The sequence below is a fragment of the Phyllopteryx taeniolatus genome, chromosome 16, assembly GCF_024500385.1.
Source record: "Phyllopteryx taeniolatus isolate TA_2022b chromosome 16, UOR_Ptae_1.2, whole genome shotgun sequence".
Lineage (NCBI taxonomy): Eukaryota > Metazoa > Chordata > Actinopteri > Syngnathiformes > Syngnathidae > Phyllopteryx > Phyllopteryx taeniolatus.
The window spans coordinates 1,425,056-1,449,575 of NC_084517.1; the positions used below are offsets into that span (position 1 = coordinate 1,425,056).

The 24,520-nt window shown below is 41.2% G+C and overlaps 1 protein-coding gene across 3 annotated transcripts in view; it reads right to left on the minus strand.

Annotated features, from left to right (window-relative positions):
• Window positions 1–520: 520 nt before the first annotated feature.
• LOC133466159 (potassium voltage-gated channel subfamily C member 1-like) overlaps window positions 521–24,520 on the minus strand; it is a 102,277-nt gene continuing 78,277 nt past the window's right edge. Inside the window, exons 5-6 of one of the 3 annotated variants that reach the window (XR_009784863.1) lie at window positions 17,000–23,598; window positions 13,876–16,865 (exon numbers count right to left, since the gene is read on the minus strand). Coding sequence is in view for 2 of the 3 variants with exons in the window: in XM_061749580.1 (XP_061605564.1) it covers window positions 754–914 (161 nt within the window). In the remaining variant the exon portion in view is untranslated. Of the gene's footprint in view, window positions 915–13,875; window positions 23,599–24,520 lie in introns of those variants that run through there. The other 2 variants (XM_061749580.1, XM_061749582.1) reach the window with 2 other exon arrangements.

A 24,520-nucleotide genomic window follows, 5' to 3' on the forward strand; every position in this document is an offset into this window, starting at 1 on the left:
CAAGGTCACCGCAACAGTCTACCAGAAGGTTTTAGAGGACTTCATGATTCCTTTTGCTGAGGATCTGTATGGAGATGCTGAGTTCATTTTCCAGCAGGACCTGGCCCCTGCCCATACCGCCAGAAGCACCAAAACCTGGTTTGATCCCCATGCCATCACAGTGCTTGACTGGCCAGCCAACTCGTCAGATCTAAACCCCATTGAGAATCTATGGGGTATTATCAAGAGGAAAATGAGGGGCAACAGACCCAAAACAAAGAAGAAATCTGGGGTTGCATAACTCCCAGGCAATGCCACAGGGTGATTGCCTCAATGGCAATTAAAGCAAAGGGATTCCCAACCAAGTATTGAAGATTAACATTTCGTTTTGAAAGTACTATATTTTGGTTGATTTAATGTGACCCTAATTCCTTTCTTTTTTTCTACAAAAACTGAGAAGTAAATTGTGATTTCTTCACACTATTCTAATTTTTTTGAATTCCTGATTTTGTGGGTTTTATGATCTGGAAGCCCTAATTATGTAAAAATAAACAAATAAATATTTGAAATTGTTTAAATTGTGGGCCCTGAATCTATAATCTATGAACGTTTTGGTTTTTGAATGGAGTTATGGAAATGAATCAACTTTTCCATGATATTCTAATTATTTGGAAAGGGTCTGTGTATGCTGTTTCTTTTCAAATAATTGCTGTAGATGTGCAAAGACAGAACAATGTAGGACTGAATTTTTGAAATATAGCGTTTAATTATTTTTCATTTTCCAGCCATCTCTACCACACTTTCATGAACTTCTGGAAGGATTCTTCCAGGATCCTCTGCAGCTCCGACGTCACAGTCATTTTGATGTCGTCCACAAGCCCCTTTTATGACCCCCTTGAGCTTGGGTTGATGCTGAATCCTCCACAGCAACGCCTCTGACAGTTTGATAGGCCAAAATCCAGATGTCAGGGGGTGAAGCAGGGTGTAAGATTATTTCCATACTGAGTGTGGCTTAACCAAATGTGAGTGTAGAAATAAGGCAAAAAGTGGAATTTTTTACATTTCTACAAAGATAGCCAATATAATTCCGTGGGTAGGGAATTTAAGAGTATTGGAAACTGAATAAATAATTCTCCAGAACCTGCTGACTTCTTTTCAGCTCTCAATCACCAAAACACCAGCATGTTGTGAGTGGCTCGGGATGGAACATAAGATACTATTAAGTTATTCAGATAAGAAGGTGCTAAACAATGTACCGTAGTATTTCATGAGTGAGTAACTAAACCTTAAAATCACCAGGCGCACCAAGACCCAGTGCAAGTTAGCCAGTCCGGGGTTAACATGATCAAACTTTCTAGTCCTCGTAAACAGCAGCTCAGATGTATGATTTGTTGTCTAAATCCTGTTTTTTTCCCACTCAGAACTCCCATGCTTGTATGCTCGCCAATACACCTGCCTGACATGCCTCGTTACCTGTCAGCCAGAACCCCGCACCGAGTGATGGCAGGTGATGCTCGATGAATCACTGAGGCTTTCCAGCCCATTGCTTCAGCAAAAGCTTCACTACTAGAGGCCTCATTGAAACACTAAATACTGCCATCTGGTGTTCAAATGTACATATGACAGGCAATCAATACTACGGAGTCGGGCAAGGTATAGGTGATTAAAAATGTCAACATTAATGGGAATCAAACCCGTGAGAGCAAGCTTACTTGTACAAGTGCAACACTCTACAAACTGAGCCAAGTTCCTCTCCTACAGCTCTCCACCTCTACCCTCCAACTATTTTTCTCTCACAATTTGATAGGCTCGCTAACTTGCCAACAAACTTGAAGCTCACTACAAACGCCGACCACACCCGTGAAGCAGCATACTGTAGATTTAGCGACGAACTGTCTTGACTGCCTCTGGTTTGTGTTCCATAGTTGTTGTGGCAATACCCTTTACACAATGATGCCAGTTTTTAATGCAGTGCCGCCTGAGGGATCGGTCACAGGCATTCAATGTTGTTTTTGCGGCCATGCTGCTTACATGCAGCGATTTCTCCAGATTCTCAATTGTACATTGATAAATGGTGATCTCAAACTGTTGGACTATTTGCTCACATAGTTGTTCACAAAGTGGTGAAACCTCGCACCATCCTTACTGAGCCTTTCGGGGATGCTCCTTTTATACCCATTCATGATATGCTCCTGCTTCCCATTAACTTGTTCACCTGTGAAATGTTCCAAAAAGGTGTTGTCCTTTTTTTTCTCAGCATTCCTCACATTTCTCAGTCTTTTGTTGCCCCCGTCGCAGCTTTTTTGGAACATGTTGCTGGCATCAAATTCAAAATGAAAATAAAATAAAAAAATCAATAACATTCATCAGTTTGAACATTAAATATATTGTCTTTGTCCTAGTGTATTCAATTGAATATAGGTTGAAAAGAATTTGCAAATCATTGTATTCTGTTTTTATTTACGTTTTACACAACATCCCAACTTAATTGGAATTGCGGTTTGTGTAAAAATAAACAAATATCCATCCCTCCATTTTCTGAACCGCTTCTCCTCACTAGGGTCGCGGGCGTGCTGGAGCCTATCCCAGCGATCATTGGGCAGGAGGCGGGGTTCACCCTGAACTGGTTGCCAGCCAATCGCAGGATAAACAAATAAATACTTGAAATTGTTTACATTGTGGGCCCTGAATCTATAATCTATGAAAGTTTAATTTTTTGAATGGAATTGTGGAAATAAATAAACTTTTCCATGATATAACATTTTTTTGGAAAGTCCCTGTGTAGGCTGTATATTTTCAAATAATTGCTGAAGACGTGCAAAGGCTGAGAACAATGTGGGACTGAATTTTTTAAATATAGCGTTTAATTATTTTTCATTTTCCAGCCAACTCTATCTATCTGCCTGGCTGTATGTCTGTCTATAAAATATAATTCATTTGATTAAATACATTAAGATAATGAAGATGCTGGATTTCTTTTTGATTGATTTATTTTTTTCTGACTACATTCACAAAATCATTCAAATGTGAGCCCACTAGAGGGTATTGCAGGAGAGACCTACTGCTTGTGCAATGGTATGTGAAATAAAAGCGCAAGACACAAATAGAAAATATTCCATCCATCCACTTTCTGAGTCGCTTCTCCTCACTAGGGTCGCGGGCGTGCTGGAGCCTATCCCAGCTGTCAGCGGGAAGGAGGCGGGGTACACCCTGAACTGGTTGCCAGCCAATCGCAGGGGACATACAAACAAACAACCATTCGCTGACTGTTTTTGATGGCCCAGGCAGAGCCCTGACTTAAACCCAATTGAGCATCTCGGGAAAGACCTGAAAATGGCTGCCCACCAACGTTCACCATCCAACCTGACATAATTGGAGAGGATCTGCAAGGAGGAATGGCAGATGATCCGCAAATCCAGGTGTGAAAAACTTGTTGAATCATTCCCAAAAAGACTCATGGCTGTATTAGCTAAAAAGGGTTCTTCTACTAAATACTGAGCAAAGGGTCTGAATACTTATGGCTGTGTGATATTTCAGTTTTTCTTTTTCAATAAATCTGTAAAAATTGAATCAATTCCGTTTTTTTTCTGTCAATACAATATGGGGTGCTCTGTGTACATTAATGTGGAAAAAAATTAACTTAAATGATTTTAGCAAATGGCTGCAATATAAAAAAGAGTAAACATTTTAAGGGGGTCTGAATACTTTATGTACCCACTGTATGTACAGTTGTGCTCATAAGTTTTTATACCCTGGCAGAATTTGCGAAATATTATTATTATTATTATTTTTTAAATATGATTGATGACTGAAAAACAACCATCATTAATTTATTTATGGTTATGTTTTGTTTAATGATAATGCTTTTCTGAAATGCTTGACCATTTAATTTGGATCGCATTAAAATAAAATTAAATGTGTTTCACCTGGTCCGTCATGTTTTCTTTAAAAAATTGTACCCATCTTACAAATTCTGCCTGTGTAATCAAACATATGAGCACAACTGTGTGTTTTCTAATTTACTAAATAAAAGTAGGGCTGTGAATTTCAAAATAAGAGCAAGTAAATTTTTAAAAAAGTATTACGTGTTCATATAAAGTTTTTAACTTCAGAATAATTATTTGGAAAACAAATAACAATATAAAATAAAAACAAAATACAGGTAATACTTCATGTTTTGATCATATGGGTAGAAGCAAATCATGCATTGTAAAAATGCATTATACATAGGTAGAAGGGTTTTCCAGAATTTTGAGGTCACCTTTGGGGGTGCATTTTATATATGGGTGTGCATTATACGAGAAATGACAGGTACTTCTTGCTCTAGAAATGTGAGCAAACACAAGTCAGACTCATATCAGAATCAGCCCAGAAAGCGTTTGATTTGCTTTCAACTTGCTTCTTTTGAATAATCAAAATAGTGCTTGTTCTGTGGTCATATTTTTTAATAAAAAGATAGCCCAGGCTTTCTATCTTGCAAAGATGTGATATTGTCTAAATGTGAGGAATAGCAGGATAATTGGGCAGAATTTGTGAAACTATGGGTGAATGGCATCATGGACCTGCCTGCAGCCGAAAATGTGCTTGAAGTTCTCCTCCAAGTCGGGGGTGTCGCTATGGCTGGTGTTGGCTAGGACACAACAGGGTGCAGTTTCCTCTGCATTTTATGGCCAATTCCGGGAGCTGTTTTTACTTTCCGGAACAAGGAACAAAGCAACAACAATGGCGACCGTGGAACAGTGCCTTCTCGAACAAATAGACCTAGATGACCAGATGATGCGTTTACTTATATTGTAAAATTGATCAAGAAGGCAGCGGTGTAGGTGCTTGTATTTTACAACCAAGGGGAAAGCTGAGTACGTCATTACAGCATGTGACTTAAAACGGACCAATCACGAGAGATGTTCTCCGCGGCATTCTGCGAGCGGGGACAATTTGTGCTGTGTGTGCGTCAAATGACACATAGGGGCCGCATAGGGGTTGCGGGGCCCATGCGTCAGTCACGTGATGCAATGTGGATGGTGTCACTCGCGCGAGCGCAGGAGTATAAAGAGGCCTTTAATTATGATGTCAACAACAATCAGAAAAGTGTAGGCAGAGGTCCACAATATTGCTTTGTGCCATAAATATATGACATGGGGAGTTTTAGGCATGACATGATTCATGATTGATGATGATTGATGATGATTCAAGATACAAATCCAACTCTCCAAAGACTTGTCTCCAGTATTGTGCCCAGGGAAGAAACTGTGACCAAACCAGCACTCACACTCAAGTCATCCAGCAGCACATCAGTTAATGTTGGATTTAGACAACTTTAGTCTTTGGAGCTGGCTGTAAAATTTTCTCAAACGCATTGTAGTTCAGAACTGGTTCAGAACCTAAATGAGCATGGTCTTGTTAAAACATATGATGAGGTCCTACAGTTATGGAAGTCAGCGACCAAATATGTCTTAGATAATGCAGATAAGTACCTGTGGGTGTTATGACTAAAGAGGTGCATTGACCCAATTCACAGTTGCGGTGCTAAATTTGATCTTGTTGTCACACCAAATGGTTTCACCACAACACATCCATAGCCACTCAGTTTGTGCAAAATCCCTTAGGCCCGCTGCACACCAAGCAGCGTGGCTGAAACTAACCGAACTGTTCAACAGTGTGCAGGACTGCAACTACTTTTCATGAGTGGTTTACAGTCAGCCACTGGTTTTGCTGCAATTCAAAATTCTAATTGGGTCAACAGCGTCGCAGATGTAACAGCCAATGAAAAATGCACGAGCTTTCACAAAAAAATACATTTAGAGGTTCTAAGCGCAAGCGAGTGCCAGCGAGAGCCGGAAGCCTTCCCGGCACTTCCAAGTCATTCATCATATCGATATATTGACTATATTGCACTTCCTACGATCCTACTGGATCGATCTCTGCTTGGCAAGTTAGCCTTCTTGACGTAAATATATCAATTTCTTTTAAAAAGCAATCAATCGACAGGGGATCATGGCTGTATCAAACAGTATAGTGGTTTTCTGGCACTACTGAATGGCAGGTAAAGGCAGTGCAGGAAAGGAGCACAGCGCAGAACAAACACAAACGCCTCACAAACATCCTGCAAAGCTTAATCAGAGGTATGGCCACATTTTGGTTCTGCAGTAATTAAAATCGATCACGGAAGAAACATGACAAACATTCAAAAAACTGTTTGCTGCCCAAGGCCGTTAACAAGTCGGGGAATTACAAGTAATATGACAACTTGATGCGGCACGGTGGGCGACTGGTTAGAGTGTCAGCCTCACATTTCTGAGGACCGGGGTTCAATCCCCGGCCCCACCTGTGTGGAGTTTGCATGTTCTCCCCGTGCCTGCGTTGTTTGTTTACATGTGCCCTGCGATTGGCTGGCAACCAGTTCAGGGTGTACCCCGCCTCCTGCCCGATGATAGCTGGTATAGGCTCCAGCACGCCCGCGACCCTAGTGAGGAGAAGCGGCTCAGAAAATGGATGGATGGATGAGAACTTAATGCCACTAAGTTGATGTACAATCACCAGGAACCAAGAAGAAGCACTCAAGACAAACATCAATTTGTGAGACATTTCAAGCAGATTTTCCTCATGACAGTATATGAGCTAAAAGATTGGTGAACACAAAATTTCATCACGGACATACTTCAACAAAACGCTAACACGACAGATACTGTAGGTGTACATCACAAGCTACTCAGAGCTACGTAATCACTATGGTGCACACTGAGACAGCAAGTGAGTGGGTAGTAATAAATATGATTAGACCATATGAACATTACATATTTTGTGTTCAATTACAGTACGTGTTTATTCTTAATATTTGCATTATGTCTATGCTTAAAAACAACATCAGAAGTAGAAGGTAGATATACTTTTAATCCAACTTGAAATGTTTATGTTACTTGCACTTTATTCAAATAAAGTGTAACTGCATTTGCCATTAATGCTTGGACATTGACGACAGTGACTCTGGATTGGCAGACTGGGGTGGTGGTCCCTCTTTTTAAGAAGGGGGATCAGAGGGTGTGTTCCAACTATGGGGGATCACACTCCTCAGCCTCCTTGGTCAGGGCTTCTGGAGTGGAGGGTCCGTCTGGAAGTCAAAACTCCGAAGGTGTGAATGTGTGTGCGAATGTTGTTTGCAACCAGTTCAGGGTGTACCCCGCCTCCTGCCCGATGACAGCTGGGATAGGCTCCAGCACCCCCGCGACCCTAGTGAGGAGAAGCGGCTCAGAAAATGGATGGATGGAAAGAATTGACTCATAATTTGATGTTGTAGGAACTTTTGAATGGTTTTGAGTAAATAGTCATGCCACAACTTAAAGAAGAAACAAATAAAACGTGTAATCGCAGTGGTCAGGCAAAAATTGGCTATTTGCTATTACACAAATACATTCTATATATGCAGCAATGAACTTGAATTCTATTTAGAACATATCCCCAGAAAGAAAGAAACAAAATTAATTGATACGGTCTGTTTTGTTTTTTTCCTGCACCTATTTTCACTTTACAGTGTATAAACAACTAGTTGTGGTTATACAACCCCAATTCCAATGAAGTTGGGACGTTGTGTTAAACATAAATATAAACAGAATACATCCATCCATTTTCTGAGCTGCTTCTCCTCACTAGGGTCGCGGGCGTGCTGGAGCACATGCAACATGCAAACTCCACACAGGCGGGGCCGGGGATTGAACCCGGGTCCTCAGAACTGTGAGGCTGACGCTCTAACCAGTCGGAAACAGAATACAATGATTTGCAAATCATGTTCAACCTATATTTAATTGAATACACTACAAAGACCTGTTCAAACTGACAAACTTTATTGTTTTTCGCAAATAATCATTAACTTAGAATTTTATGGCAGCAACACGTCCCAAAAAAAGCTGGGACAGGTGGCAAAAAAGACTGAGAAAGTTGAGAAATGCTCATCAAACACCTGTTTGGAACATCCCACAGGTGAACAGGCTAATTGGGAACAGGTGCGTGTCATGATTGGGTATAAAAGGCGCTTCCCTAAATTGCTCAGTCATTCACAAGCAAAGAAGTACGCCATACAACGTATATAGGATAAAAATAGTTGCACATAGAGGGCTGGTTTTTACAGTAGCAAAAATAAAATTTCTATAGTACTTCCAAAACTAACCTGCCATTTAGTCATTGGTTTCTACATTTGCAAACATCTTGACTATGTGTTTATATATTTTGTATCCCAATTTGTTGACCTATTATGCATAGGGATAATCAGAATGGCTTGCAGTGGTCATGCAAAAAGATCTATGCTTATATACCATGTTAAAGAAATATTCAATTGACACTATGTCTCCAGGATAATTCAAGAAAGACCCGGCCTGAACACATACAGTACTTTCTTGGTTTTAGTTTCTCAACACATTTCCCCTGAGGTCTGGAGTGTTCAACTATAAGGCTCTTTATCTCTGTCACATTTTTTTCAGAATTTACTGTCGGCGATGATGTGTTGCACAGATGATATTGGTCTTGGTTTTAATGATGATGACGATGTACCTTTTCATTGCCACTAAGAAATTAACTTTTCGTTTTTTAAAACTTGAGTCCATCCAATGTTTTGATGTCTTTTTTTCGGTTTTGTAATTGCTCTCATTCATGCCATGCAGGTCAGCTAAACAGGCGCAACAGCAAGGCTGAGACGCAGCAGGTTAACATTGTAAAAAATAAAAAGACGGGGACAGGGGTGATTACAAAGGGTTGCAAGACAACATATTTTCTTTAGCAGAAGAAATAATCGGACCATTTGTTGTTGTCTATTTTTTTTTGTATTCCCCGATTCGTCCTCATGTCGTTGGATTAATTTCATCACACGATATCTATTTGTATAGCTTGAGAGGAGAGCTGACCATAAAATGTGATGCAATTGAAGTCCCAGGTTGTCGTCTGGAAAGATATGATGATATCAATGAATAGGATCATGTCAATTACAACTGTGGCTGATTTTTCTGATATATGTGAATCGAGATCCACTTTTAGAGTTATACAGAGTAGCTTGGGCCAACCACCAGCACTTTGACCCAGCCCTCTTACTTTGCATAGTACGGTACTTTGAATGCTAAAATGGACATCTCGAGGATATACTGCTCTGAATTCAGCGTCACTGAATAGATAGCAGCTCTTTTCGCATGATTTACATAGTCCAAGGTCAGGTCAAAGTTGGTTGAAAGGAATAGAACTGCCTGAACTCTCGCACAAGTAAATAGAATCAATAAGTCAAATTATACTCAGGTCACGTTGATGAAAGTCAGAGTGTCATATTTGACAGTAGTGATTTCTGCATCTTCAAATCCCTTTTTATCCACACTTATGAGTTACTTCTCCGGCAGACAAGGTGAAAATGCTTAGAAACCCAGCACTAAGAGAGAGACAGAAAAAAGAGAAAGTTGAACATTTGAAGAGGAGGAGAAATACAAAAGAAAGACACAAGATGTTAATAGAAGCATTCTGATATTTTTCAAATATTATATACAGTGGCATTTCCAACAACACCATTTTCAAAACTTATATCTTGCAAAGGTATGGTTCACCATAGGCCACTTTGCCAGCTGCAGAAGAACAGACCGATGGCACATTTATGCCTGGATTAGACTACAAGACTAATTTTGTCTTTTACGATTGCACTTAGTCAGACTACTGCCATAAAATCTTGTCGTATCTCGGTCAGACAGTGGCAACACTGCACAACATGTATTCCGATACCACCACATCCCGTCTTTTACGATCACTGGGCTTTATCTTGTCAAATCAAACACTGTCGGAGAGGCGGAGCCAGAAAACGTGTCACCAGTCAACGCGACCGGATACACTCATTACCATGGTGACAACAACAACAATGGATCACGTTTAGTGTGGGGGAAATTAAGAACAAAATGAGGAAAAATTTGTAGTGCTCATCAAAGGTGCTCGGGAGAGGATGTTCATTCAAGGATTGCTTGAGGTTCCTAGTTGGTGTTACTGTTCATTTGGCGTCATTGTCTTTCAGTTCCCTTGGTGATCGTTGGTGGGCGGAGCTGGCTGAGATGCACCTGCAAACTATTGCAATCCGTAGAGTTTAAAGTCCAGCAGCAGTGGAAAGGAGTTGTCAGATCATTGCTTCAGCCTACTGCCATTGCCATTTTCGTATTTCTCGTATTCCGAATTTCAAATCCCTTGTCCATGGTTCAGTGGTACGTCCCTCCTGTGTTATTTTTATGTGAATGCAATTTGTTTGCATTGTAGTTTGCTTTTATCCTTATGTAAGATTTATTGTTTGTCAGACCACTCCTTTCTGCTGCGGGTCCGTCCACCAGTGTGCCCTTAATTTATTATTGGTTGGAGTGACCTGCCTCATGTACCTTTTTCGTCATTGCTTTTGGTTGTACGTTTGTATTTTTTGTATCCACATTTATCGTGCGTCTTTTGTTTATTGAAATACTTTTTTTTATTCTTACTTCTTCAAGGTAGGCAGGACTGGTTAGAGCATCTGCCTCACAGTTCTGAGGACCTGGGTTCAATCCCCGGCCCCGCCTGTGTGGAGTTTGCATGTTCTCCCCGTGCCTGCGTGGGTTTTCTCCGGGCACTCCGGTTTCCTCCCACATCCCAAAAACATGCATGGTAGGTTAATTGACAACTCTAAATTGCCCATAGGTGTGCATGTGAGTGCAAATGGTTGTTTGTTTATATGTGCCCTGCGATTGGCTGGCAACCAGTTCAGGGTGTACCCCGCCTCCTGCCCAATGATAGCTGGGATAGGCTCCAGCACGCCCGCGACCCTAGTGAGGAGAAGCGACTCAGAAAATGCATGGATGGACAGATCAAACTACAGGATTTTAGCCCCAATATTGGCGGGGTACACCCTGAACTGGTTGCCAGCCAATCGCAGGGCACATATAAACAAACAACCATTCGCACTCACATTCACACCCACGGGAAATTTAGAGTTGTCAATTAACCTAGCATGCATGTTTTTGGGATGTGGGAGGAAACCGGAGTGCCCAGAGAAAACCCACGCAGGCACGGGGAGAACATGCACGCAGGCGGGGCCAGGGATTGAACCCGGGTCCTCAGAACTGTGAGGCTGACGCTCTAACCAGTCGGCCACCGTGCCGCCTGCTTGCAAGCAGTATCATATTAAAAGTGCCTCAACCAATCCTTGCATGAACGTCCTCTCCCGAGCACCACACGTTTTTCCTCATTTTGTTTTTTTTCCCCCCCACACAATACATTGGCGCGATCCATTGTTGTTGTCATCGCCATGGTAATGGGTGTATCCAGCCCAATATCAGGGTTAGTCTCATCTAGGCATTAGGTGAAGCTTTGTGTACTGTGCCTGAACACACTTGACACTTAAGATACAGTGAAAACTCATTGCCACGCAGTACTCTACCCTGGCTCCAGAAAGAGTGCTCAATCTGGAAATGTTTTATTCGCAAGAGGGTTAGCTTAAGATGACAGCCACGTGTAATTTAATAACAAACATGTCAAAATACTTAAAAACTTGTTGCACTACATTTCAGTCTACACTTCAATCACATATTTTTTGTTTTACTTCAATACAATGTTGTGATGTATCAAGGCAAAATTTGTCTTTCACTTTGTCACTGTCCAAATGATTCTGGACGAAACTATGTATGTATATAACCAGTATGTCACACACATGTCACATACATGTAATGACATTGCATGATGGGATGCCTCCCTCTGAGTTGGATGACCAAACCCCCCCCCCCCCCTCCCCCACACCCTTTATGTATAGTTCAAATAAATGTAACTTGTAAGAATGTGTGAAATGGCTGATGAAGCATTACACAAGTATAACAAACATAAGCAATAAACAATGTTAAGAAACAATATTGAGGAATACATTATACTTGGCTTACTTGGAGAGGTTATTTTGCTTCCCTCTTCCTTTCCTCCTCATCATGACCACTAGTTTTGACTGCCTTCATCGGCTTCCTCTCATGCTGCTCAGTTAAGAGAGCCGTTAGAACATATCTTATCAAACATGTCTATTCCAAAATACACAACCTTTTTTCGCTTTCATGGTCTCTGATATTACTTCTGTGTTGCTCCTCTATGAAATGGTGCCAAAATTATCTAATTGTACTTAATGTGTTGCTGCCAGATGCTTCATTGTGAAAAAAAGAAATCTCACCGAAGGAGAATTACTGGAACTATAAAAAGTCTACACCCCCCTGGTCAAATGTCAGGTTTTTGTAATATAGAAAATGAGACCAAAATAAATAATTTAAAAACTATTTTCAACCATTAATGTGACCTAGGCGCCACGGTGGCCGACTGGTTAGAGCGTCAGCCTCACAGTTCTGAGGATGAGGGTTCAATCCCCGGCCCCGCCTGTGTGGAGTTTGCATGTTCTCCCCGTACCTGCGTGGGTTTTCTCCGGGCACTCAGGTTTCCTCCCACATCCCAAAAACATGCATGCTAGGTTAATTGACAACTCTAAATTGCCCGTAGGCATGACCGTGAGTGCGAATGGTTGTTTGTTTCTATGTGCCCTGCGATTGGCTGGCAACCAGTTCAGGGTGTACCCCGCCTCCTGCCCGATGACAGCTGGGATAGGCTCCAGCACGCCCGCGACCCTAGTGAGGAGAAGCGGCTCAGAAAATGGATGGATGGATTAATGTGACCTATAATCTGTACAACTATCCATCCATCCATCCATTGTCTGTACCGCTTTATCCTCACAAGGGTCGCGGGTGTGCTGAAGCCTATCCCCACTATCTTCAGGCGAGAGGCGGGGTACACCCTGAAGTGGTCGCCAGCCAATTGCAGGGCACATTTAAACAAACAACCATTCGCGCACACATTCACACCTAAAGGCTATTTAGAGTCTTCAATGAACCTACCATGCATGTTTTTGGGATGTGGGAGGAAACCGGAGTGCCCGGAGAAAACCCACGCAGGCACGGGCAGAACATGCAAACTCCACACAGGTGGGGCCGAGATTTGAACCGCGGTCCACAGAACTGTGAGGCAGATGTCCTAACCAGTCGCTCACCAGGCCTCCTCTATACAACCAATTTGGAAAAAACAAGAAATATTTTCAACAGGTTAAATAAAATAGACAACAGTTATAATGTGGTTGCACAAGTGTGCACACCCTCTCTTAAGTGGCTCTGTTAAGAATTAACCAGTCACATTCAAACTCATGTTAAATGGGAGTCAGCAAACACTTGCCACCATTTAGAGTGCCTGTGATTAACCCCAAATAAATTTCAGATCTTCAAGTAGGAATTTTCCTCACATTTTTATTTAATTTCTAGCAGAAGCCTGAACGTTTTGTGCTAACAATGACTGGTATTTTTAATTGTTCGTATTTGCCTCAGCCTTCTCTAAGGCCCCAGTTCCAGCTGAAGAAGAACAGCCACAAAGCATGATGCTGCCACTACCATACTTCCATTGTAGGTCTGGTGTCCTTTTGGTAATGAGCAGTGTTATGTTTACGCCAAACATGCCTTTTGGAATTATAGCCAAAAAATTCGACCATGGTTTTAAAATTATTCAAAAACTCACAACAAACAAACGCATGTGGAGAAATCTATTATGATCCTATAAAACCAAAGTTGGAAAGGAAAAGTCTACTCGAACATCTGAATTGCTCTGAAATCAGAAGCACCTTAAATTGTGGCAAGTGTTTGCTGGCTCCCATTTAAAGGTACCATATTTTGGCTAGGCGGCACGGTGGACGACTGGTTAGAGCGTCAGCCTCACAGTTCTGAGGACCCGGGTTCAATCCCACCTGTGTGGAGTTTGCATGTTCTCCCCGTGCCTGCGTGGGTTTTCTCCGGGCACTCCGGTTTCCTCCCACATCCCAAAAACACACATTAATTGGAGACTCTAAATTGCCCGTAGGTGTGAATGTGAGTGTGAATAGTTGTTTGTTTGTATGTGCCCTGCAATTGGCTGGCGACCACTGCCCGATGACAGCTGGGATAGGCTCCAGCACGCCCGTGACCCTAGTGAGGAGAAGCGGCTCAGAAAATGGATGGATGGATGGATCGATATTTTGGCTATTTAGACCTCTAACGCACTAACATGGAATTCGTATAAAGTCAATTTCATTAAAAAAAAAAAACTCGTTGGTTTTGCCCTAAAGTACAAGTGTCCAGAATAGGCCCCACTGACTACTTCTGTTTGACCCAGTTTTGTATCCGGTTTGGCAATATTTGGCTCAGACCACCCCCTTTCCTCTGATTGGTTGACTCTGTGTGCAATACCCACTTGTGAGAGCACACGTGTTTGTTATGTTGACTGGCTGTCAACATAACCAGAGAGGTTGGTGGAGATCTTCGCAAATGACATAGATAAGCTCAAGAAATTCGAATTACCTGATATTACATCCAAAAAGCCAATATTACATCCAAAATACTAGAAAAAGTTGGTTTGGCAAAATATGGGACCTTTAACATGAGTTTGAATGTGATTGATTGTCCTGAACACATCCCCAGTTATAAGAGGGTGTGCAAAATTCTGGAACCACATGATCTCAGCTGCTTATTTCATTTCCCCTCTTGAAAAGATGTTAAATTTCTTTCAGTAGAGTTCGACAGGATGGAAATCAGGTTAATGGTGGATTAAAACCTGGCTTTTGAACAGGGGTGTGTAGACCTTTTATATAAATGATGAAGGAAGTGATTTGGTGAAGGAGAAACACAGAAAGACAGCAAACAAAGTTTACAAAAAGGGATGTGGCATTTCGCTAACATAAAAATAGAAGAAAGCAAAACTCATAAATCCATTTTTCGCAGTCAGTTTTTTTTTCTTTTATAATACATGACAATAATAAGAGGGTACAAAGAGTTACCTGAGTTACCATTGATTTAAAAAAATGTGTGTGCGTGCATGCGGGTGTTTTATTTTTTTGCTCAGAGAATTCCATTCCATTCCATTCTCTGAGCTGCTTATCCTCACAAGGGTCGCGGGAGAGCTGGAGCCTATCCCAGCTATCATCGGGCAGGAGGCAGGGTACACCCTGAACTGGTTACCAACCAATCGAAAGGCACACATAAACAAACAACCATTCGCACTCACATTCATACCTACGGGTAATTTAGAGTCTTCAATTAACCTACCATGCATGTTTTTTGGGATGTGGCAGGAAACCAGAGTGCCCGGAGAAAACCCACCCAGTCACGGGGAGAACATGCAAACTCCACACAGGCCGGGAAATAATCTTTCTGAATGTGAAGTTGCTCAATGAAGTGGAGGTGCGCAAGAAAATCCTCTTTGGCACGCTGTCCTCCGGTGTTAACAACATGCGAAAGCGGAGCGAATGGGAAAGGTGTGTGCGGCTGTCAATGCTGTAGGGTTGGAACAGCGCACACACGCTGAACTAAAAAAGAAGTGGTCAGACATTAAGGTGGATGTGAAGCAGAGGATAGCTGCCCACCGCCAAAGTGTGGCCATTACAGGCGGAAGAACCGGCGCGGAGGGCCTCACCCCATTCAAGGAGAGAGTCGTAGCGATCATGGGTGACACTGCCCTCTCAGGGGTGGTGGGAGCAGATGACTCTGATCACCCCACAAGGTTAATACCATGTATTTTTATAACGCATAACAAATGTGTTCATACAGCAACCTACACTCAACCCTGTGAGATAAAGGTTCATGCGTAAATGTTGTATGTATGGTATTTGTAATAAATCATTTGAATTCAAACAGAAGTACAGCAGCAGATCAAAGAGGATATCAAAAACTTTGACTCCTTTCTGATTACTCAATTTATTTTAATACACAGGAGAGGACACACACTGAAAAAAAATCATGTTTGTTTTTTTTAGGAGGAGGGGTAAATTATGTAATTTTAACACATTTTAATCATGTGCAACCGAAGTACATGTTCAAATTAAGTAAATTCAAATACTCTTTTTTATCAGTGCAGTCGCAGCCACACGCTACATGTTCGAGGGATTCGTCCACCGTCCCTGTCGTCTTCTCCGGCATCCCCAGGGTCTCCGACGCAATTACGCTCCAACAACCGGCAGCTGTTGTACCCGTGCAGACTGATAAAAAGAGTACTTTGAAATTACTTCATTTGAACATGTACATCGGTTGCACGTGATTAAAATGTGTTAAAATTACATAATTTACAGCTCTTCTCCTAAAAAAATGTTATTTTAACACATTTTAATCATGTGCAACCAATGTACATGTTCAAATTAGGTAAATTCAAGTACTCTTTTTTTTCAGTGCATGTGCTGGAGTCACAAGAAGCGATTGTGAGTACAATCGGCGGCATAAATGATCACCTTGACCAATTAATAGGTGTCTCACAAATATCAGTGATTCATTAAATACACTGGTTAACAAATGAATTCTGAGTCCTTGCGTCTATTACATTGTTGAAATCAAATGTTGCCAGGCATTAATTGTTCATCAGTGCCCATTGTTCACATGTCTCTGATGTGCAGATTTATTATAACAGTTTCCCAGCATCACCTCTAAGTGTCGCCAAAGCACCAACAGCTGTAGAAACGTGCATACGCCAGCCATGAAGTTGGTGTGAGGCACCGCACATTTCCACACTCATTTCACTCTTGATACTTGATCTGAACTTTGCCGTGAAAAAGAACGTACGCCACGTTTTTGTGCGTACGCACCTTTAGTACACGAGGCCCCAGGTGTCTTAAAAAGAAGGCATCCACTTGAGGGAGCTTTTTATTAGTTCGAAATCTTATATGGTTTGAGCTTGATACTGAGCTCACTTCCCACCTTGGAGCCCACCTCCCACCTTGAGAACAGCTGACTCAGGTTACAAGGCGAGCATGCTGTGACAACGTGAGAGACTGCGTTGGAGACAAAAAGATGACAGCACCTCTTGCGTAGACCTGGAAAAAGCAGCTCCTACAAGACAAACATTCTCTTTTCACGTCTTTTTCCTTTTTCAGCGGTGGCTTCACTCTTTGTTTTTTTCTCTCTTCTCCTTCGCCAGTTTCACTAACAGCGATACATAGCAGAGAGCCAGTTGAGATTCTCACCGACAGCTATGTCAACGACGTCCCGTCTGTCATGGAGAATCCCAGCTCCCGCGCTGAGCAGCCGCTGAAGCGGACGAAGACAGATTCCGCTACCTTGACTCGGTTTGCCAGAAACACAGGCCTGTGTCCTCCTCTCAATTGACAAGAAATTGTCAATTACTCTCGACTTGCTTCGCCAAGAAATCACCGAGCTTAAAAGCTGCTTGGAATTTACACAGCAACAGATCAAGGAGCTAAGATTTGATAATGCTGCGCTTCGATCAAACATGATGCCAATGACAGCAGAATTTAAAACTCTCAGATTGGAATCTAAAATCATGAAAGAAACCACACTGGACATTCAATCACGAAGCATGCACAACAATCTCATTTTCTCGGGCACTCCAGAAAATGCACCGGTATACCCCGAGACGCAGATTAAAAAGTTCATGATGTCTGCGCTCAAGATACAGCAAGATACAGTCGACAAGATTACCTTTCACCATGTTCATCGATTAGGAGGCCCCCGTCCAGGAAACCGACCACGTCCCATCATTGCAATGTTTGAACAAGAAAAAATGTTCGTGAAAACAAAAGGTTGTGAGCTCAAAGGCACATCTTTTGGAATGAATGACAAATTCCCCAAGGAAATCAATACGAGGCGTAAAATCTTGGACATGTTGATGAAGAACAACCGTGAGAAAGGCAAACGAGCGTGGTTGCTTGTTGACAAGCTGTTTGTCAATAGTCAACTGTTTTGTGATGCTAACGTCACCCCCTGGCTCTTCTAGATAAGTACTTCTCTTGATTACTTGTCGTTATCAATTGTCAAAAGCTTGTTGTATTTTGTTTCCTTTTTTTCATTTTGCTTAGACAAACAAAAGAACGGAACCACGCATCCCACCAGCATGAATCCTCACTCCTTTCTGTCTCTTTCCCTGCTCTTCTCACACACGTCAAACTCACAATCCTCACAACACTCTTCCCGTCCACTACAAACAACTATACACCATAATATCCCCTCAGCACTATTGTTTGTTTACTGTTTTATGTTTGTTTGCTACCCTTTTATGTACCTTGGCTTTGCTAAACTTAAGTATATGGTCCTTATCCGCTCTTTAAATAACATCTATCAACATAATACCATAAAATGTGCTGCAAACTGTCAAAAACAAAAACAACAAAGAATACATAGAACCCAATCCATTCAAAATTATGATACATGCACCCATTATATGTCACACTTAACTTTGCTGTCATGGAATGTCATTGGCATTCGATCACAGGAAAAGAGAATTAAGATTATGGAACACTAAATTTAAAACAGAACCTCCTCCTATTAGAAGAAACGCACCTTACTGAGGCGACACGGTGTACGACTGGGGTTCAAATCCCGAACTCGCCTGTGTGGAGTTTGTTCTCCCCGTGCCTGCGTAGGTTTTTTCCGGGAACTCTAGTTTCCTCTCACATCCCAAAACATTCATGGTAGGTTAACTGAAGACTCTAAATTGCCCGTAGGTGTGAATGTGAGTGCGAATAGTTGTTTGTTTATATGTGCCCTTGCGATTGGTTTGTGACCAGCTCAGGGGATACCCAGCCTTTTGCCCAAAGATAGCTGGGATAGGCTCCAGCACGCCCTCAACCCTAGTGAGGATAAGCGGTACAGAAAATGGACGGATGGATGGACACTTACCGAATCATTGATTAATTTTACTCAGGCTATCTCGTCTTTTTATAACAGCAGACAAAGAGGTGTCTCAATCCTAGTTAATAAAAGACTACTTTTTACAATAAATAGTACAGTAGCTGGCCCAGAAGGCTGATACATAATTATACAAGCAACAATATTTAACAAATTATACACAATTGTCAATGTATACGCTCCTAATAAGATGACCCGGCCTTTTTCCACTCGCTTTTATCACACTTGCTTAACTTGTCAGCCAATTCTACAATGATCATAGGAGGCGACTTTAACCTTACTCTTAATCCCTTTACAGATCGCTCAAATCTCAAACATAGCAATCAACCACAATGCCCCAATATATTAGAGCAGTATATGGACGACTTTGGACTACTAAGAGAGTGCACATATTTTTCGTTGGCACACCGCTTTCTTAAGAATAGATTGTTTTTTCCTCTCGAATAATTCGGTAGCCACCAACATGACGCTTTAACACGTCCCTTTGGAAAGCCGGACTTTGATTCATTTGTGAGAAAAAAAATGGGACGATTTTTTCAAATTCAATGACTCCCCAACCATATCCCCATCTCTGCTGTGGGAAACTGGGAAGTCTGTAATGAGAGGTTGAATCATATCATACAAGAAAAAACAAGAACTAAAAATTAAACACCTTGCAGAAGAATATGCAATTAATCCAACAGATACGCTTAGAAACCAAAAAGCTAAACATCAATTAGACATCATCATATCAAAAAGAACACAATGTCTCCAACAACAGTTAAGATACACTAACTTTGAGTACAATAATAAATCAGGCAAATTTCTTGAAAACCAACTTCAATGCAAGAAAGAAAAATCTTTAATTACAGCCATTCAAGATTCAAATGGCAGCTCTACACAGTCACCGCTAGAAATAAATTAAATATTGTACGATTCATAAAAGCTTATACGCATCTTCAAGCAACACAGACAAAAAGAAATTGAAACTTTAATTAATGAACTAAAAATTCTTCAATTAAACACAAAAACTAAAGACAGCCTTGTTGCTCCTTTAACCATCACAGAATTACATAATGCATTATAAAATATGCAATCAAGAAGAGCGCCTGGCCCAGACAGAATTTCGGTCAAATTTATTAAACATTTCTGGCCAATCGTAGTGCCTCTATTTTTCAGAACAGTCAAGGAGATAAAAGATAAAGGTCAAACTAGTAGCCATATGAACGCAGCTGCAATCAAATTACTACTAAAATCAGTCAAAGACCCCACTCTCCCAGCTAATTATGGGCCCTTATCTCTGATTAATGTAGATATGAAGATTATCTCGAAAACCCTTGCAGCAAGACTTCTAAAGGTACTCCCGTCGATAATCCAGTATGACCAGACAGGTTTCATTAAAGGTAAAAGTCCCACAAATAATGTCAGACATCTATTAAATATATTAAACATGTCACAGCGTAAAAATCTAAAAACAATCATCATGTCACTTGACGCAGAGAAAGCTTTCGATAAAGTTAACTGGTCTTTCCTAGTTGGAGTACTTTGCTAATTTGGCTTTGGAGACTCATTTATATGTGGGATAGCACCATTATCCAACTCGTCAAAAGTGACAGTCACCACAAACGGGATCACATCACAAAGTTTTATTCTACAAAGAGGAACCAGACAAGGTTCACCAATGCTATTTGCAATATTTATCGAACCACTTGCTATCGCTATATGTCAGAGTACTAATATTAAAGGTATCTGCTCGCAACTGACAGAACACAAAATCAATCTGTATGCTGATGATATTCTTCTTTATTTACAGGAACCCAAGTCTTCTCTTCAGGGAGTCTTCAATCTCATTAAAACAGTTTGTCAATTATCAGATTACTTTATCAACTGGACAAAATCAACAATGCTCCCAATAATAGCAAACTCATGGAATCCTGCAGATCAAATCCCAGATTACCCCATTCCTATGGGAAACATAAAGTATTTAGGTATTAATATGTCACCAAAACCCACAGAAATAACCAATCTAAATTACACACCACTTCTGGAAAAAAATCTCAACTACTTAATATGCTGGAATAACTATATCACTACTTGGAAAAATAGCCACAATAAAAATGAAAACCTTACCTCAAATAAATTATTTATTCTCAATGATTCCATTTAAACCCACATGAAAATGGTTCCAAACATGAGATTCTGTCATAATAAATTTTTATTCAAAAAATGAGAAAAATAGAATTAGTTTATCCACGCTTCAGAAAAGTAAACAGGGGGGAGGCCTTAATGCTCCCAACTTTAAACACATTATTTGCTAACCAATTACAATACCTCATCAAATGGATGCACCACAATGAGGAGCATCATTCTTGGCTAGAATTGGAACAGATAGACTGCAACAACATCAAACTTTCAAATCTTAAACGCCATACGTGTTTCAAGAACCGAATAATCCCAATCACTTTAACGGCTTGGTGGGAAAGTCTTGAAAATGCAGAATCTCAATTAGCTCCCAGTATGCTCTCCCCAATCTGGCACAAACCTGATTTCAAAATTAATGACATACACCTTTACTTCAGCATATGGGAACAACGTGGAATTGACCTACAACAACTGTTTAACAATAATATTTTTATGACGTAATGAATTGTTCCAAGTATTTCAAATAACAGCTGGAATTTTCCTTAAATACAATACGTTAAAACCAGCAATAATAAAAAAAAGAATACCAACACCAATAGTGAAGCTTCTCCCACAAAGGAATTAAAATCTCTTAAAAACTTATAAATTAATCTCATCCACTAAATCAATGCACTTACGAATCACTAAATGGGAAGAAGACCTTTCTATGTCTGCTGACCGCAATAACTGAATTAAGATATGTAATAATATGTTTAGGATGACAAAAAATACTAATTTACATCTTATACAATATAAAGTGCTCCATATAACACAGTTTACTCAATCTAATATACTTCATCTACAACCCCAATTCCAATGAAGTTGGCACATTGTGTTAAACATCAATAAAAACAGAATACAATGATTTGCAAATCATGTTCAACCTATATTTAATTGAATACACTACAAAGACAAGATATGTATTTATTGTTTTTAGCAAATAAAGCTGTTGAAGCTTTGTAGGTGGAATTCTTTCCCATTCTTGCGTGATATACAGATTCAGCTGTTCAACAGTCCGGGGTCTCCGTTGTCATATTTTACGCTTCATAATGTGCCACACATTTTCAATGGGAGACTGGTCTAGACTGCAGGCAGGCCAGTCTAGTACCCGCACTCTTTTACTATGAAGCCACGCTGTTGTAACAGGTGCAGAATGTGGTTCGGCATAGTCTTTTCAGCATTAATGGTGCGTTTGCAGATGTGTAAGTTACCCATGCCATTTGCACTAACACAGCCCCACACCATCACAGATGCGGGCTTTTGAACTTTGCGCCCATACCAGTCCGGATGGTTCTTTTCCTCTTTCGCTCAGAGGACACGACGTCCACAATTTTCAAAAACAATTTGAAATGTGGACTCGTCGGACCACAGAACACTTTTCCACTTTGCATCAGTCCATCCAGAGAAGCCGGCAGCGTTTCTGGGTGTTGTTGATAAATGGCTTTTGCTTTGCATGACAGAGTTTCAAGTTGCACTTACGGACGTAGCGCCGAACTGTATTTACTGACATTGGTTTTTCTCAAGTGTTCCTGAGCCCATGTGGTGATATCCTTTACACATTGATGTCGGTTTTTGATGCAGTGCCGCCTGAGGGATCGAAGGTCACAGGCATTCAATGTTGGTTTTCGGCTTTGCCGTTTACATGCAGTGAGTTCTCCAGATTCTCTGAACCTTTTGATGATATTAAGGATCGTAGATGATGAAATCCATAAATTCTTTGCAATTGAACGTTGAGGAACATTGTCCTTAAACTGTTCGACTATTTTCTCACGCACTTGTTCACAAAAAGGTGAACCTTGTCCCAACTTTGCTTGTGAATACAGGGAATCATGGCACCCACCTGTTGCCAATTAGCCTGTTCACCTGTGGGAAGTTCCAAACAGGTGTTTGATGAGCATTCCTCAACTGTCTTTTTTGCCACCTGTCCCAGTTTTTTTGGAACGTGTTGCAGACATAAAAGTCTAAGTTAATGATTATTTGCTAAAAACAATAAAGTTTATCAGTTTGAACATTAAATATCCTGTCATTGTACTGTATTCAATTAAATATAGTTTGAACATGATTTGCAAATAATCGTATTCTGTTTTTATTTATGTTTAACACGTCTCAACTTCAATGAAATCGGGGTCGTACATATTACCAGCTCAAATATACAATAAAAACCTTCCCAGGTTTATCAGCTTCAATTTAAGTTTGAACATTAAATATCTTGTCATTGTACTGTATTCAATTAAATATAGGTTGAACATGATTTGCAAATCATTGTATTCTGTTTTTATTTATGGTTAACACAACGTCCCAACTTCATTGGAATTGGGGTTGTAATATATGCACGCAATGCACTAAAAATACCCCAGAACCCTCTATTTTATATGGGAATGCACACCAATTCATCGCTTTGGGACTTTGGTAATGCAGAAAGTCTTGTATATTTTGAACTGCAGGATTCCACTTTCCCCAAGATTGTGCATACTTGGTGATTTAAGCATAATCGACCTCCCAAATAAATATTCACAATCAATACTTGTTGTGTTAGCTGCCGCTAAGCAAACAATTTTATTAAACTGGAAAAATAAACAATCTATCAATATTAATCACTGGTTAAATCTCATCATAGAGTATATTACATTAGAAAAAATATCTGTGGAACGAAACAATCAATTACATAATTACATACCCTTTTCTCCCAGTGTCGGTACTGCGGGGCTGGGTGTAGCGGCCCTCTCTCTGTGTGGTTGTCCCGCCCAATGGGTCCGACCTGCAGGCGCCATGACTCTTAATCATTCACTTAGCACACACTCACACCATTCACTGTAAATATTTTTTGCACTTTTTTTCACCTCTGAATCCCTGTCCTGCGTTGATCATCCATGAACAGGATGTGAGACGTATCTTCAAACAACACAAGATCAACAAAGCGGCAGGCCCAGACCTTGTGTCCCCATCCTGCCTCAAAGTCTGCGTGGACCAGCTCGCTCCAGTCTTCACAGAGATATTCATTATATCTCTGAACTGTGCGAGGTACCATCCTGTTTCAAACGCTCCACCATCATCCCAGTTCCCAAGAAACCTGCAATCTCAGGTCTGAATGACTACAGGCTTGTCGCCATCTGTGGTCATGAAGTCCTTTGAACGCCTCGTGCTGGACCATCTCAAGAGCATCACAGGTCCCCTGCTGGACCCCCTGCAGTTTGCCTACCGAGCAAACAGGTCTGTGGATGATGCAGTCAACATGGGACTGCACTTCATCCTGGAACACCTCAACAGCATGGGGACCTACGCGAGGATCCTCTTCGTGGACTTCAGCTCTGCGTTCATCCTCGAACTCCTCTCCTCCAAGCTTCTCCAGCTCAGCGTCTCGCCTGCCATCTGCCAGTGGATCTACAGCTTCCTGACGGGCAGGACACAGCAGGTGAGGCTGGGGGACACCACCTCATCCACACGCACCACCAGAAACCGGGGCGCCCCAAGGATGTGACCTCTCTCCGCTGCTCTTCTCTCTCTACACGAACGACTGCACCTCAACACACCTAGCTGTCAAACTCCTGAAGTTTGCATACGACACCACAGTCATTGGCATCATCAAAGAGGGTGACGAGTCTGCATATCGACAGGAAGTGGAGCGGCTGGAGCTGTGGTGCGGCCGACACAACCTGGAGCTGAACACGCTCAAGACTGTA